The 16,275-nt window shown below is 38.6% G+C and overlaps 1 protein-coding gene across 4 annotated transcripts in view; it reads left to right on the plus strand.

The window, feature by feature from the left end:
• Window positions 1-16,275, plus strand: part of CEMIP2 (cell migration inducing hyaluronidase 2) — a 50,448-nt gene that overhangs the window by 22,647 nt on the left and 11,526 nt on the right. For 3 of the 4 annotated variants that reach the window (XM_072859573.1, XM_072859574.1, XM_072859576.1), the window contains 10 exons: window positions 134-322; window positions 3,224-3,393; window positions 5,935-6,144; window positions 6,531-6,736; window positions 7,333-7,402; window positions 10,192-10,320; window positions 11,983-12,071; window positions 14,005-14,136; window positions 14,633-14,668; window positions 15,363-15,518. In XM_072859573.1, the coding sequence (XP_072715674.1) occupies window positions 134-322; window positions 3,224-3,393; window positions 5,935-6,144; window positions 6,531-6,736; window positions 7,333-7,402; window positions 10,192-10,320; window positions 11,983-12,071; window positions 14,005-14,136; window positions 14,633-14,668; window positions 15,363-15,518 (1,387 nt within the window). The remainder of the gene's footprint in view (window positions 1-133; window positions 323-3,223; window positions 3,394-5,934; window positions 6,145-6,530; window positions 6,737-7,332; window positions 7,403-10,191; window positions 10,321-11,982; window positions 12,072-14,004; window positions 14,137-14,632; window positions 14,669-15,362; window positions 15,519-16,275) is intronic. The other variant, XM_072859575.1, reaches the window with a different exon arrangement.

A 16,275-nucleotide genomic window follows, 5' to 3' on the forward strand; every position in this document is an offset into this window, starting at 1 on the left:
GAACAGAATTGCACTTTAGAGGGCTTTGGAGCTTGTGAAATCTCATATATTTCTTATTAGTATCTTCTTGGAGATAGTTTCATATGAAAGTGAACATAATCTTATATTGTGTTTACTTTTTTTTTTTAATTAGGTGTCCCAATTTCAGGCTTCCAGGTAGAAGCTGTAGATGGAGTGATACTGAATCTTCTGGATGATGTTAGTAGTTGGGAGCCCGGAGACCGGATTGTGGTCGCAAGCACAGACTATTCAATGTATCAGACAGAGGAATTCACCCTCCTTCCCTGCCCAGAGTGTACCAAGCATCAGGTCAAAGTCAAAGGTATGACAGCAGTCACCACTTGAAGATTTGTGTCAAATACATAGTCACGGTAGTACACACCAGCCGGTCCCTTTCAGCGGCAGCAGTAAAGAACAGCCTGTTCACCTATGTCTGTATCGCTCTGTTGCCGTATACAGGAATGTATACTTCTCCTTGCTATAAAATTGCTCTGTATAATGTCAGGTCTGCCTCACAGCTTACCATACTAGTTTTTCTTCCTCCTTTCTTCCCAGACTCATTGAACGCTTTAGTTTTTTTCCAAGAGGATTATGCTTGTTTTCCTTTCTTGGCTCCTTTCTGTCTTTTCACTAGTTCTCTTTATATGTGCTTGAATGGCTGTTGTGTTCATTACCATTTCCTTTGCCTTTAGCTCCCTTCCCATCTTTTGAAGCATTATCGTTATAATTTTTTCTGTTGTTATTAAAAAAGGAGAAAGGGGAAGGGGGTAGGGGGAGAAGAAGTCAATCTTTGAACGTGTCTTTTTTTTCCTTTCCCTTTTCCTCAGTTCCCCCTCCACCCCCCACCAGCAAAATGGTTATGAAATAAGTGGCACTTCCAAGCCTCTGCTCACACAGGATATCCCTGAGTAGTTGCAATCTGTTTTTTCTTTGGGCGTGATGCGCGCAGAATGGTCATGCGTGTTGTTGACTGTTTCCTTTTTTATTATCTGAGTCATTCCACTTGACTTCACAAGAGCCTCCCGTGGGACTGGCTCCCCCACTCTGCTGGCGTCCGTGTTTTCCTTCTGCCACTCCATGCCCACGCCCTCCTCCCGTCTTGTCCACCAGCCTCAGGCCTTGAGCTTCCCCTCTCGCTCCCTTCGGGTGGGCTGCAGCATCAGTTTGTAGCACAGACCTAACTAGAGTTACTTTGCAGCAGCCGATCAGTGCTCTTCAGGATCTGGTTTTGTTCCCTTCACCTCTGTACGGTGTGACTTCCTCTTCTTCAAACCACTCTTCTCTTTTCTCTGTTCTCAGAAGTTTTCCGTGAACGCCCTCAAACTTTCCTGTTCCCCTGTGTCTTAAGGGACTGCCAGTTTGTATGTTCACTTTGCAGGGCAGTTTGCATCCCACAGCATTCATTAGCATAGGTCAGATATGTTTTACTGCATTGTGAAGTCCCAGATATGGAAAAAGCATATCTAAGTTCACCTTGCTATACATTGGAGAATATCAGGGGGCGTGAAGCCACAGAACTGACTTAGTGCCCTTGAGCATGATGCTTCCTGGGCTTTCTTCTTAAGTGTCTGACATTATGTGTGTTATTGAGCACAGTATTTTAAAGAGCAAGCTTAACTTGAAGGTTGCAATATGAAGTTTAAGAAAGCTTTTGTGACCATGGAACAGTGTATGTCCAAACTCTGTTTAGTCTTGGAAATAATGTACTGTGAAAAAGCAGCTGCTTTTAAAGGATTTAAAAAAAAAAACCCAACTTTTTTTTTACAAGATTTACAATATGGCATAAAAACAAAATCTTGGCTTTTTTTTTAAGTAAATGCTATCTGAACTATATATAGATCTTTAAAAGATGTTAAAGGAGATGAACTGGCCCATCTTGGGTTTTTTTCACCCCCAGTATCAAGTTTCCTTTGTCATAGTAACCGTTACTGTTTAAAAATCCCCAAACCACTCTATATATTTGTTCCACAAAGAATGAATTTTCTGTGGAATGGCAAACTTGACATGCTGAAGAACTTGCCATCTTTTGAAATTATTTCTTGTATTTTTTGCTAAGTTTTTAGCTGTTTTGGCCCCTTTGTAGTAGGAAAACTAAAAAGTATTGTTTTGTAGGAGGCCTAGTTGCTCGCTCTTTGCTTGATTTATGCATGCTAGTCAAATACAGCGAAAAACAATAGGTAAGCCTTCAAGGAGAGGAGTGCAGTCCCATTTACAGACATCTATTGTCTTTTTAAATCCTCAGATTTAAAGCAGGTACAGTATTAATACCATTCTTGGTTCTGCTTCGTATTGTGGTAATGACCATTTTAGGTTTGTATCCTTTTGTAAGCTTTGAAGGGATAGTGACAATCTGTATTCAGGGAATCAATAAAGGGGGGGGGGGGGGAAAGGGGGGGAAAAAATCTTTCTAAAAAATAAACACATAAGTACATTCTTTTAAGGTTTACAGGACCAGATAATTTTCCTCTGTTTGTATAGACAAATAAGAAATTAATTATTTCTTTGGAAGAACAGTGTAAAAACAGAGTATCTTGTTTTCCCTAATTTTTGTTTATGCGTCTTCAGAATAGCTATCTAGGAAAGAGCCAATTTAGTTACAGAAGCAAATCCTTTTTTCTTTCAGAGGGGGATGAATACAGTATTTTCTAAAGGTGTTTTGGCCTCATTTTCAGTCCTTAATTTTTCTTCGGAACAGATTAAGCAGCCAGCATCTTTTTTCTTTTTTAAAGCAAATCTGCAGCTATGTTTCATTAAAAGTTTTCTAGATAACATTGGATTCATTTAAACTTTTTTTTTAATCCATTCTGTTCACAAACTATTGGACTGAAATTAAGAAGCACTTGGAAATAAAATGTTGGGATTTGTTTAGGATTAGTTGTCTTACTAAAATTAAAAATACATAGACAGCACTTTATTTTGGAAGGAGACATTGGGTAGCATACTTGATTCGTCATCCTGCAAGATGCTTAACTATCATTGGGTCAGCCACAGTCTGGAAGGGGGGAATTTGCTTGGTGTTTAGCTGGGTTAATGTTTATCATCTAACAATTATGCGCTTTTTGTGTGCCTTAGCACAAGAAAAGCTAAGAGAGAACAGCATGTTAAGGTATCAGAATGCATGGGTTTTGTTGCTACAATTAGCGTGTTTATATAAAATAAGTTGGTTTTGGTTTTAATCGATGACAACTTTTTTTTTTCCTCCCCTTCAAAACTCTGTGGACAGAAAATCCTCAGTTTCCTCATGTAGGAGAAGTTATTGATGGAGTTGACATGAGGGCAGAAGTCGGAGTTCTTACGAGGAACATCTTAATCAAGGGGGAGACAGAAAATACCTGCTATCGTGAAAAGGAGTGTCAGTTCTTCAATTACGATACATTTGGTGGACATATCAAGGTCTGAAAAACATTTTAAAGTAGCTTTCAGTCATGTAAAGGCATACTGAGGACAAAAACATTAATTGTAAACTTGGAGGGATTTGAAAACTTCAAGAACATCAATTCATGCTTTGTGTAGAAATGACTTCGTTCTCAGCTTTCCCAAAATTAGATCTAACTCATCAAGACTTAGTCTGCAGGATTGGAGGAAGCGATATCAATGCATGAAATGTTGTAGTAGCCAGTGTATATTGCAACATTGTATGGCAGTGATTAAACCTTACAAGTGATGTCCATCCTGTAATATTACAGGGTAAAGTTTGATTTCCCTTTTCTTTGTTTTCCTTCCTTTCACTGCCTTTCTTCCTCCCCAAGCGATGAGCATTGGATCCTAGAGATCTGTCTCATCTGAAATTGGGCACTAGAGAGGCATGGAGAGGAAAGAAACTGAGTCGGACCATGGTGGTTTGTTTTTGGTTTTGGGTTTTTTTTTAATTGAAACTGCTAAGGTTAGGTAAAGGAAATGCTTCTAATTTCTTGTATTACCATAAACACAGAGAAAGCTGAGGGAAAGTAGTATTATAGAAACTAATATTTAAACTTGTATTCACTTACGTTTTTAGATAAGTAGATTGAGTAGCAGTGTAGATTGTGCATTTAGATTGAGTAGCAGTGTATCAGCCCTTCACTGACGCTGGAGAAGTTTGAGGCCTTGTATTTTAAATGCAAATGTATTTGTGCTCATTATGTGCTGGTCACAGTTTAAATCTCTCTTTCTAAAATATTTGGATGCAGATTTTAATTTTATAGTGGTGGACATAATGGTGGGAAAGAAAATATGCCCTTTCCCTACTGTGTGGCAGCTTTTGTTTTGTGGAAGAGAAGTAGGTGGGCTTAAGGCACTCTTTTGTGTTTAAGATAATGTAATGAAAGAAGATAATGACAAGCTGTGAATCTTGCAAAGCATGACCTTGATTGCCACAGCAGCGCAAATACAGCAGACCCCTCAGATGTCTGGAAGATAGAACAGAAAACAAACATTTTGAGTCATCAAAGCTGCTAAACTGTTCCCAGGAGACTGTTCAGAGTAGCTGAGTGTCTGCTGCCAAACATAGACTTCAGCACTAAAAGCATTTTCGGCTTCTGTTAATCTTGCGTGCTCAAGCAAAGGGAGCCTAGGCACTAGCAAATGTTAATGGCCTCAGGGGTTTTGATCATCCTGGATTTTCTACTGGTCACTGGGACAGTACCATAAAGGAGGCTTAGTGGCAGTGAGGAGAGGCGTTGGTTTGTAGTTTTACGGCTGCATTAGTGCTTTTAAATGTTAAAGAGTCTGAGATCTTGGAGATGCCTGTTTTTGACCATGCCTCTGTATTTTAGGCATGCAAACTTTAGGAGTGCAGAGGAGGGGGGAAAAAAAGCCCATATTACTAATTTCCTTAGAGGACAAAGTACATATGAAAATTGTTATTTTTGATAAATACTCAGTACAGGTAAATTAATGAAATAACAAAAAAGGTTTTTTCTCAGCTTAGCTCCTTGCAGTTTAGCTGTTGCACTTGGTTTCTGTTTTCATAGCAGGTTAGGTGGAAGAAAATACTGTGTTACTGGTACAGCCCCATTATGTTTTTGCTTTGTATTAGGTAGTGTTACTGTGAAGCTGTATGATTCTGAAGGCAATTTCATATCTTCCTCAATGAAGAAGTTCCTCTGGAGTGCTGTGGCCTGTTTTGGGTTCCCACTGCAAAGAAGATGTAGATGCACTGGGGTGTGTCCGGTGAAGGTGGTGTGTGGGAGTACGTGATGATAAGTGAGGAGGAGCTGGTAGAACAAGGCTTGTTTGGTGTGGGGAAGGCAGAGAGGAGGGATCTTGTTGCTGTCTTCAGGCACTGGGTTGGGTTCAGAGAGGCCAGAGCAATTCTTGGAGGTGCACGGTGATAGGACAAGAGGCAATGGGACCAAGCTTCAACAAGGCAAATTCTGCTTAGATACCAGGAAAACGAAAGGGAAGAACCAACTGACATCATATGGGCATCTTTGTGGCTGGAGGTATTCCTTGGGCAATGTGCTGAGCAGCTGTCTTTAAGGTGACCCTGTGGTGAGCTGGTGATTGGACCAGGTTCCTTTGAATCTGTATTACTCTGTGAATTTATTCAACTAAGCCTGTCCCAGGTGTGCTACGCTGGTACAGCTTCAGTATAGACAGGCCCTGATGTGGGTGACTTCTGTTTGTTTGGACAATATGTGGTTATACATAAAGAATATTTAACATGCCGGCTGGTAAAGACCAAACAGTAAAGTGTGGCAACATGTCTGGTGAAAATTGCTCTGTTTTAGCCACTGGGAGATTTAGCTTTTGCACTTATTTATGAAGGATACTGTTTTGTAAGTAGGATATAGAGCAAGAGAGTAATGATTCTTCTTTTATTGTCTTGGCCTGTGGTAACTGTGTACATCTAACTCCTATACATCTGGTATAGATGATATATTAATTTAAATTTCCATTGGTTAAAAAGCAAATAGTTGGTTATTGATTCTGGACTTCTCATTATATTTTTAGATTTTGAAGAATTTTACATCTGTTCATCTCTCCTATGTGGAATTGAAGCAAATGGGCCAGCAACAGATTGGAAGTTACCCTGTTCACTTTCACCTTTGTGGGGATGTGGATGAAAAAGGAGGTTATAGTTTTAAGACTTACCTGGAAGGTCTTTCCATTCATCACTGTTTTTCCAGATGTGTGACTGTTCATGCAACTAATGGCTTGCTGGTAGGTACAAGGAGAGTAAAACATACTGTGTTGAAATAAATGTTATAAAGAACATTTAGAGCAAAGATAGTCTCCTCCCTTCCTCAAGTTTAATGCTCAGCAATTTTTTTTTTATGGCAATGAATAAATGAACAAGTGCAAACAGTAACTTACTTTTAACAGATCTCACCATTCTGTTTTTTCAGATTCTTCCAGGCAGCTAAGCTCTCCAGACATAGTAGTGTGTTTGTAAGGGATAAATAAAACTGTATGCTTGAATCATCTGAACTGCTGATACTGAAGCTTCACTCTGCAGCTGTGCCAAGATAGTAAAACTAAATGGTACTTGTCAAATAAATCTCCATAAATGCTATTGCTACTGACATAATGAACTTGTATTTCTGCAGATAAAGGACACCATTGGCTATGACACACTAGGTCACTGTTTCTTCACAGAAGATGGCATTGAGCAGAGGAATACTTTGTTCCACAACCTTGGGCTAGTCACGAAACCAGGCACTCTTCTTCCTACAGATAGAAACAGCAGCATGTGTATTGGTATTAGGGATAAAGTGTATGGAAGCTATGTCCCAGTGCCAGCCACAGACTGCATGTGAGTATTTAATGGTGAAAAAGTAAAACCAAACCAGCTGCAGCAGTTAAACTGCTGATGATCTCTTGACAATATACAGATGGGAACATTTTTATGTACAATTTAATGAATGCAGACACCTTAAATGTAGTTCACATAGTCGTGGTATTAAAAAGAAAAAAAAAAAAAGAGTTAGCATTTAGTCTTTAATAAAAGACAAAAGATAAGTAGTTTTGTAGGAAGGTGGTTGTTTCTTGTGGTACTTGTTCAACAGACTTTTAAGGCCGCATCTTTACTTCTGTGTAAAGGCATGCACGTTCTCAAGTTGTCCCCACTAGTTTTTCTGCATACTACCAATCTCTTGTGGAAGCTTATTAAAACAGTTTATCATTGCACAGAGTATCTGAACAACATTAAATAAAATACTGTGCATTGAAGTAAAAAAAGAAGCATTTTTCGCTTCTAATTGTGGAGGGTTTTGTGATTTTTATTTCATGTGTGAAGTAGTGACTTCAGACATCAGTTCAGCTTTTTCTGATGTGCTTGTTATGAAGGGGAGATATTTCTGTAGGAGCAAGAGCTTTTCCATAATAACTTCTTTCTGAATAATGTTTCAGGGCAGTTTCGACATTCTGGATTTCTCATCCCAACAATCATCTTATAAATAATGCAGCAGCAGGTTCACAGGTGAGGCGTATGGATGTAATTCAACACAAACTACTCATGCCACTGGTATTTGTAAAACCTGTAACGCTTACACGGCCAAAAATACATACATTTTTCTTTTGTACATATGAATATGTTCTTTTTATGTTTGGCAGCGTATTGGCATTACACGTGCAGGGTTTGTCTAGGTGTGCATTTAAGAGTTGCCAAAAATCTTTATTCTGTCTGGAATAGAGGAGATCTCTGCCTGTTTGTAGTTAATAGACCTGACAATAGTGTCAATGTGTGTGTGTAGAAATAAATCCTCTTATTTCCAAAGAACTAGTGCATTTCATATTAAGACTTGTGTATTTTCTGTAGGTTGTCATGAGTTTACTGTGTGACTGCTCTGCAAGATTTGTCTTCATAGCTGTAGTCATTGGAATGAAAAATGACTGCAAAAAAATGTTCCTTGTGTAAGAAACAGCTAAAACACTTTTATTGTCAGTTGTTAGTAATTTGTTTCCCATCAATGACAGCTGATATGTTTTCACTTGTGACCTTATATTAGTGCAAATCTCTTGTCACAGCTGCTTGCAAAGTAAAGCTGAACTACTCAGTACATGCTGTGGAGGAGGGGGCTGGACTCTGTTCTACATTGGATGAGAGGCTGAGATGTGCATGGTTTTGAGTGGATTTTTCTGAAGAGATCGGTGGGAATGGAAAACAGGAAAGGTGGTTGTTGTTGTTGCAAAGGCTCCAGTGCTGGAAGTAGACTATGAGTGTGTGTCAGTGTATTCTTAGGCACAGAATACATAATAAACTGTTATTAAAGGAACACGATTGAAAAATATTTAAATGAGTTGAGATATCTAGAGTATAAAAAAAGTTAGAAAATTTTGTTCTGCTTTTTGTGTTGTCTGGCTTTTTGTCCAAAACTCAAAACCAATCCCTCAAAACAAACAAACAAAAACAAAACAAAAAAATTTCTAGTTGACTGTCTACTACTAGGAAGGATCTGGACACGCTTATCGAATCAAAACAGTTCTTCTCTTCCCAACATAATGTCTTTCCATTTTGCCTGCTTTATGTAATATTCTTTTACCGTGTTTTAGCATTGCAGGCTAAGTTAAAGGAAACAGTTTCCTTGATCTGCTGCTTAAAACCTGCAAGGTCTTTTTCTGGTTCCATAGTGTATCCCAGTAAATGTCACTTCCTTTTGTTACCAGAACGTGCGTGGTCAGAGCAAGCATTTGTGTACGTTACAAAGTTTTGCCACTCTGATATACCTCCCTTGCATGGATGTAAACACATTAATATAAAGGGACTACAGCTTATTATGTTTCAGAAACAGAATACTTCAACTGTGTTGATACAAACTCCGTACTGTAGAGCTTTTGCTGGTATAAACTATAACAATTCACAAGCAAATAAAATAATTCCATTGCCTGCCTCTCCCCGCCCCAACCCAGCTCCTTCATTACACAATGAAGCCCATTGTAAGGATGTATCAGCAATAGATGTTTCTTTTGGTTGAGCTGTATGTGAGAGAGGAGGGGAAAAAACTTTCTCCTTTTTCTGAACTCTTGCAAGTGCTTAAGGAGCTTTTAAGTTTATTAAACTTTTTTCCAAGCATCGGGATGTGTTTTGGATAAAAGTTACTTTAGTCTGCCAAGCACAGAGCTGTATTTAATTATATGTGAAGTAAGATTTTGGTATTTTTATTAATGGAACATCCACATTTGCTTTGGAATTGTTAATCACCAGAAATGTCAAAGTGTGTCATCATTATGGATGGGAATATGTTACTGAGAAGCAGAATTTCCAGGACCGTTTGGAAAATGAGTATATTCTCAGAGTGAAATGCATGAAATCTTTTAAGCTAGAGTGAATTGGCTTTATCTACGTTTCTTGAACAGGAGGATGATGGCTCTTTTTCATGAGATGGAGCACTCAGTACGCAGCGTTTCTTTAGCTACTGTTTAACACTTGAATGTGCCTATGCAATTTTTTTTTTTTTTTAAATTTTACAAGGGCACAGAGCATGTGGTCAGGCAAAATTTGTCATGTTTGTAAGTATCTGCTATGCAGGTGCTGTCGTGATGCCACCTCTTGTGAACCCAGATGTGGTTGAAAGGGAAAGTTTTATGGGTCTCATTTAGCAGATAAATCCAGCTTCTTTAAGAGCAGGGATGTTGAAGAAGCAGAGAAAATGAACAGATGCTGAAATTATTACTGCATGTTATTGGCACAGTGCTCTGAACTGGCCAGACTTCTTGATGTGCTTTTTTCCCTTCTTCTGAAAGCTCTTGTGGGTTTTTTGGCTGTGTTGTTAAATTCTGATGCGAGCAGAGATGAACAAACCTTAGTCAGACTGTAACAGTAAGGAGAAGAGGAGGGGTTTTGAGTATTTTACTGTAAATGGTATGATTTACTAGCAAAGGAAAATCAAGTGTGTGTGGTGAAATATAACTGAAATGCAAAAATTACGTTAACTCGGACACTTTCCTGGTTTGAAGTGTTAGAGGATCTTGAATGTGTGCTGTTACATGGCTTCACTGAGAAGCAAAACACTTTTTGGTGCATACTATTTGCTACAATATAGCCTCATTTGCAAACTTCTACTCTCTCACTGGGCAGTTGTTTGGAGACCTTATTGTGAAAAATATATTCCATTATGCACAGTTGGTTTGGGCTATGTTCTTACTCGCTTCCTTACTTAAAATATCCAAGTTCAACTTAGTGTACACTTGGTTTGTGATTAGATACATCAGCACTGATAGTAGCATCAGACTCACTCACAAGTAATGTCATTCTCTCCTTACTTGCAGGATGCTGGAATATGGTATTTGTTCCACAGGGTTGCTACAGGAGATTCTCATAGTTTAGCCATTGAAACCAAGTCAGAGCTTACACCCCTAGGAATATTCTATAACAACAGGGTTCATTCCAATTTTAAGGTAATGTATTATCTCATTAAAAAAACTTTGAAGTTCTTTATTTCTAGCTATTCTATATTAGGATCTGTCTGCTTCCATTTTAAGTTGGTTAGGTGATGGGTTCATGCTGTGTTTGAATTGCAGCAATACCTATCTAGGTATTGTTGAACAGTGTATAGTCAGCATGCGTATAGTTTCTTGCCACATTTTGAGTATTCACTGTTTAATATCCTCATAAGCACAAACAACTAACATCAAGTAATACTTCTAATGAAATACATTTTCTCAGAAGTAGCATTTCAGATGCCACTCTCTTACTGATGGCATTGTTTTCTATTCTGAAGAAAACTGACCCTTGAAGCATCAAAGTTTATTATGGTTGTGATTCATTTAATAGCTTCCTGGAATAGCTGTGACTTGTTTTCCTGAGTCTTTAATCCTGTCACCTGAGTACAGAACTCAAGTGTTTGCACATGGTGGCACAGTCTCTGACTAGAGAATAAGCTTCCCAGGTTGCCTTCAGGAGCCCAGCCATTCGCAACAGTTTTTTGTTAGAGGGTTCTCAGCCTAGATACAGGCATTCAGTATTGTTTTATTAATGTAACTTTAGTATCCACATTCAGCTAAGTGAAGTTAAAGACCTTAAATTAATGATTTCATTTGGAATCTAGCTGCTCTGTGTGCATGTGTGTATGTACATATAAAAATATAATCACATTTACAAAACCACCTAACTTTAAATAGTTATGTGTTTGAAGTTTACCTAATAAAGTTCAGGATCACTTCTTTTTTTTTTTTACCTAGTGAAACTGATTTTACTTGACAGTTGGGTGTCTGGGATACCAAGAAATGATGCACTGTTTTACAGAAGTTGTGTTAATGGTGTGTTTGGGACTGTAGGACGTTTGTTCAGATTGGAATTAAAACATACTGAATACAAAAGTGCATTGTAAAGAAAAAAGTGTTTCAGCTGTATGGCTCATGTTATCTTTAAACAAGGGTAGCAGTTTGTGTGCTGAAATTCCATGTTAAAAGCAAACTCCACTAGCAGGTCTGAGCATCTACCTGTGTAGGAGCACTGAATTGCAATCATAGTTTGGATCAGAGGTGAAAGTAGCTGCAGGTATTTGTGTATGTAATTCAGGTTAAATAACACAAATGCTTCTTTCTGCTTCTATTTTCTCAAGTAAATTATTTCATACTGGATTATTAAGTTTCAAGTTGATGATTGCTTGGGTAAAAATCAGCTTCAGTGGTGAAGGTAGTTTAGTTTTAAAGTGAAATACAAAGCATTTTTCACGTGGTTTTTTTTTTTTTTTTTTTCCATTTGTGAGAGTATTTTAAATTCACCACAAGATTGGCTTCCAGAATTTCCAGAACAGCATCTGGAAATAAGTGTAAAACCTCAAATAGTTAGATGTTGTGAAAGAAATCTGAAATGAATTCTAATGACTTTCCGTTACTTTTTTTTGTAATCCCAGGCAATTATTTTCCTCTGCCCAAATTAGCATAGACAGATGCTGTTTTTCACTTAGACAATATGTCAGTTAAGGCCAAGCTGAAAGATCTAAGAGTTTCTAATACACGTATTGAATGCAATGTAAAGTTTACATTTTAGAAATCTGATGTTTACTCTATCTTTAGTTTTGGATAGTATGAATTTTCTTTCCTTGCTTGTTTCAGGCTGGTTTGTTCATTGATAAGGGTGTTAAAACAACTAATGCTAGCGTTGATGATCCCAGAGAATATCTTTGTTTGGACAACAATGCAAGGTAAAGAATATTGTCTTTCAAGTGAGTGAAAAATGGCAAAGTTCTGAGATTGCTCTTACATTCACGTGAGGAAAAACATTTTTAAAACAACATAAGTATTTATAAATAATGACCAAACAATAAGTTCATATATATTCATTTCCCTCATTTATTCATCTGTTTTGGGAACAACAGAGCATGGTGTGCCTTAAAGGAGTTGGCTGTTCCTTCTGAGCTCTTGCTCAGGGTAGTTTTCAGCCTCTTAGAAGACATCGTTTTAAACATGTTCTACTGTCATGCTTGAAGTATTTTCTGGAATTGCTGCTAAAAGTAAATTCTTACTTTAAAATCTGCTCTCCTGATTTATTACTTAGTTTTAAATAATTGTTAGAAAAAGGCTTAACAGAGCCAAGTAATACATCCACTTGCCTTTCCTACTGCTGAATGCTTCCTGCTGTACCTTCTAAACTTGGAGATCATAGCCCAGTGGTACAGTTTTACTGAAGGCTGTTTGCAGAGGTACTACAATCAACCACATCTTCTTTAGTTAACAAAGTGAGAGAAAATAATGGAGAGTCGAGGAAAATTCCAGGTTATACTGTGCCTGGCTAGTCTTGTCCTGAACTTCAAATAAAATAGTCTGGTCAAATGACAATATTGGATAACTGTATCTGTCAACATTTTATTGTGACAACTAAGCATTAAGACTGAAAACATAGTTCATACATAAGATTATCTTTATCTTTATTTCTGATTGACCTGTGTTTAGGGTGCGGATGGTTAAGTGATAGTTGCAGATGCAGAGAGGAAAGTTCCCAATTTTGGTGATATTCGATACCTCATGATTTGGAAATGAACTCGCTAGTTTGGACTTTTGACAGAGAATTCATATAACCCTTGAGGATTACCTCAGTCATAGCAGGTAGTCAGGAGGAACATATGAGGGGCAGAATGCCCTGTGAGAACCTGTAGTGTGTTCACAGGGCATCAACAGAGGATGCGAGAAACTTAGTGCATGAGATGGGGTTCATGTTTCACAGCAGCCAAAGAAGTAATGAGGCCACTAGTCATTGTACATGGAACCAAACTGGAGGGGTTTAAATGTTAATTGAGGAGCCTGAGGCTGTCAAAAACAAACATTCACCTGTTCTCCCCTTCCTCCCCTGGGAGGGGACAGGGCAGATCCAAATTAGAGTACAAGATGATCAGGGTAAGGGGCCTATATATCTTTACCTGCTCAAAATGCATTTTTGTAATATTTTTTTTAATGTATTACTCTTTCTCTGGGATCTTGAGGATAATCAAGTGAAAGCTTCCACCAGTCTTTAATCAGGCTGTTTCTTCCTGTTGCCTAAAATAGATCCAGCCTTAACTTACTGTACGAGACCATCTTGGTAGCAATGCAGGCTGTCTGGGCTGGAATAGAAAAATATCTCAGGTGTGCTCAAAGAAGGAGCACTCCTCAATGTCAGAAGAGTTAGAAAGATTTGAAGGAGCAGTTAGACAACCTCCAGCCTTTTTTGTATAGTGCATGTCAGCCCTGTGTACCCTTCCAAGGAGCTTTAATTCCCTCCATCAAACTTTCATATTAATGCTGCAATACAAGTGGGGAGGGAGTACTTTGGGGAGGGCAAAAAGAAAAAGCTAGGGGATAAAAGGAGGTGAGATGCTGCTAAAGAAACTCAGGGAGATTGAGCAAAAGCCTGTGAGTGTTACTTGAAAAAGAAGTTTTATGTTCCTGCTTCATTATACCCCAAAGACACTTTTCTAGAAATAGAGAGCTAGAGATGCACTTGGTTTTGGCTTCTGTCATTCCAAACATGAAGCAGAACGGATTTTGCCCATCAGATGAGCATGAGTGCTTATCTTTCAGGCTCTCTCAGCCCAACATATATGACACATGTAAAACAAACAGTATTCTTATATTGAGTGTTTGGGTTTTTATCTGTCCCAGGTTTCGACCTCATCAAGATGCAGACCCTGAAAAGCCCCGAGTTGCTGCCCTGATTGACAGATTAATCTCTTTCAAAAACAATGATCATGGGGCCTGGGTCAGGGGAGGGGATATCCTCATTCAAAACTCTGGGTAGGTATCTGGAAGCAAACAGCTGCATGTTGTTAAGAAGTTTCCCCTGAAGCTTTGTTTATGAAAGTGCATTACAACAGGGTTATAAGAGAAGATTGATGCTTCACTTGAGGAACTTCTCGATATCTTGAACTGCTTTCACACCATCCCACTACTTTAAATGAAACAAGTTTATATGTGATTAGATGAGAACCTGCCTTAAATGGCATAAGAAACTATGTAATAAAAAGAAGTCTAAAAGTTGGTAGAGACAGTAAATTTATACTGAGGTATCTATAGTTTCCCGGAAGCTCTCATGTTCCTGCTTAAAATATATAGAAAATTACTTGTTTTTTTTTTAACAGCATCATTTTTATAAGAGTTAAGTGTGTGGTGGTTCTACATTCCATTATAGAAAAATTCAGGCTTTCTTCAGTGCATAGCAGGATGCGCTCTTGCAGTAGCTTATTGTAGGATAATCCAGAAAACATGACTGAAGCTTTGAACTTTCTTTTAGGTTTGCAGACAATGGAATAGGTTTGACATTTGCTAGGTGAGTATACTTCTGTTTGTTCTTGCCTAGATGCTTAGAAAATATACATCCATCTATTGAAATTTATACTTTCATAAGCCTATAGTTTCGTTTTTGGACCCGGTTCTATTTCCAGTGGTGCGGATGATGTTATAAAGGCTGTAAACTGACATAGCTGCCAAAGCTTGCACTTTAATCCAACCTGTCCTTGGTTTACACCACAATTTGCTGCCTCTTCATCAGAAAGGTTATGTTTATCCAGGTATTTTTGGTATTGTATGATTCTTTAGGCAGTTTTGATTTTTCCTCCTGAACAGTCAAAAGTGAGTAATTGAAAAGAAAGGGGATGAGCATTTAGATGGGGCAGAGTCTCCTTCTAATAAAAAAGACTCAAGTAACTTAAGTAGTAAGCCAAAATTGCTGCCATTTAGGTTATGACAAACTGGTTCTTGGATTGCAAAAGTGGGCTGTAAAAGAGAGTGCTGCACTACAAAGAGAGATAGAAAATTTAATGCTCAGCTCTCTGCTGCCATTTCAAACAGGTAGCCTGTAATACTGTTAGTGATTAAAGGTATTGTTCTATGTATTGTAAATGAAGTCTAGACTGCTCTGCTTTAGGAGGACTGTTACAGAAGTAAAAGTAGGACTATGCCTTGGTGTGTTCATCTGCTGGAGAATCTTGGCTAAAAGCTTATCTCTGACATTGCTTTGATAGTGATGGGAGCTTCCCAAATGATGAAGGTGCCAGCCAGGAGGTATCTGAGTCGCTGTTCATAGGTGAGAGCAAGAATTACGGGTTTCCAGGTGGCCAAAATAAATACGCGGGAACTGGAGGAATAGACAACAAGGCGCGCACTCTGCCTAGAAATCGGTAAGTATGTTATGAGTGAAGTAAGTAGAAATGATACAAGAAACGTTCTCTGTATCAGATGTAAACACCCTTCTTGCTTGAGCTGTGAGAGATTAGGACTTTGTTGAAGGTGATGCTCTGTTCTTCCTTTTCACACTTTGTGTGCAGCTGGGTCACTTGCCTTTTTGTTGAGTCGGTTTTCATCTGATGCTACCACAGGTCACTATTCTGTAGCAATTCAAGTCTTAAACAACATTTGGGCCTGGAAGATAGAAAAAGCTTTCACGTAAAAGGATTTCAAGTGTCAGTTTAGGACTAGAGACTACAGTCTGTCTGTGACAAATTCCAATCTGTGACCATGATCCTTTTCTTTTCTCTCTGGCTTGCTGTGATGCTTGTTTAACATAGTGCCAAGTCCTACCCTTGCCACAGAATAGGAAAGAAGGGTAAGGTAGGTCTAGGCTGCCCTGGTTTTTTGCTGCTTAGCCATTTAGGGGGAAGAAGTTAATGTGGTGGTGATATATGAAGTATTCAGTTTAGCTGAGCAGAATCACAGAACAGCTGAGGTTGCAAGGGACCTCTGGAGGTCGTCTTGTCCAACTCCCCTGCTCAAGTAGGGCCACCTAGAGCTGGTTATCCAGCACTGTGTTCAGGCAGCTTTAGAATATCTCCAAGGAAGGAGCCTCCACAACCTCCCTGGGCAACCTGTGCCAGTGCTCAGTCACCCTCACAGTGAAAAAGTTTCTCCTTATATTCAGGAAGAACCTCCTGTTTTTCA

The sequence above is a fragment of the Ciconia boyciana genome, chromosome 4, assembly GCF_034638445.1.
Source record: "Ciconia boyciana chromosome 4, ASM3463844v1, whole genome shotgun sequence".
Lineage (NCBI taxonomy): Eukaryota > Metazoa > Chordata > Aves > Ciconiiformes > Ciconiidae > Ciconia > Ciconia boyciana.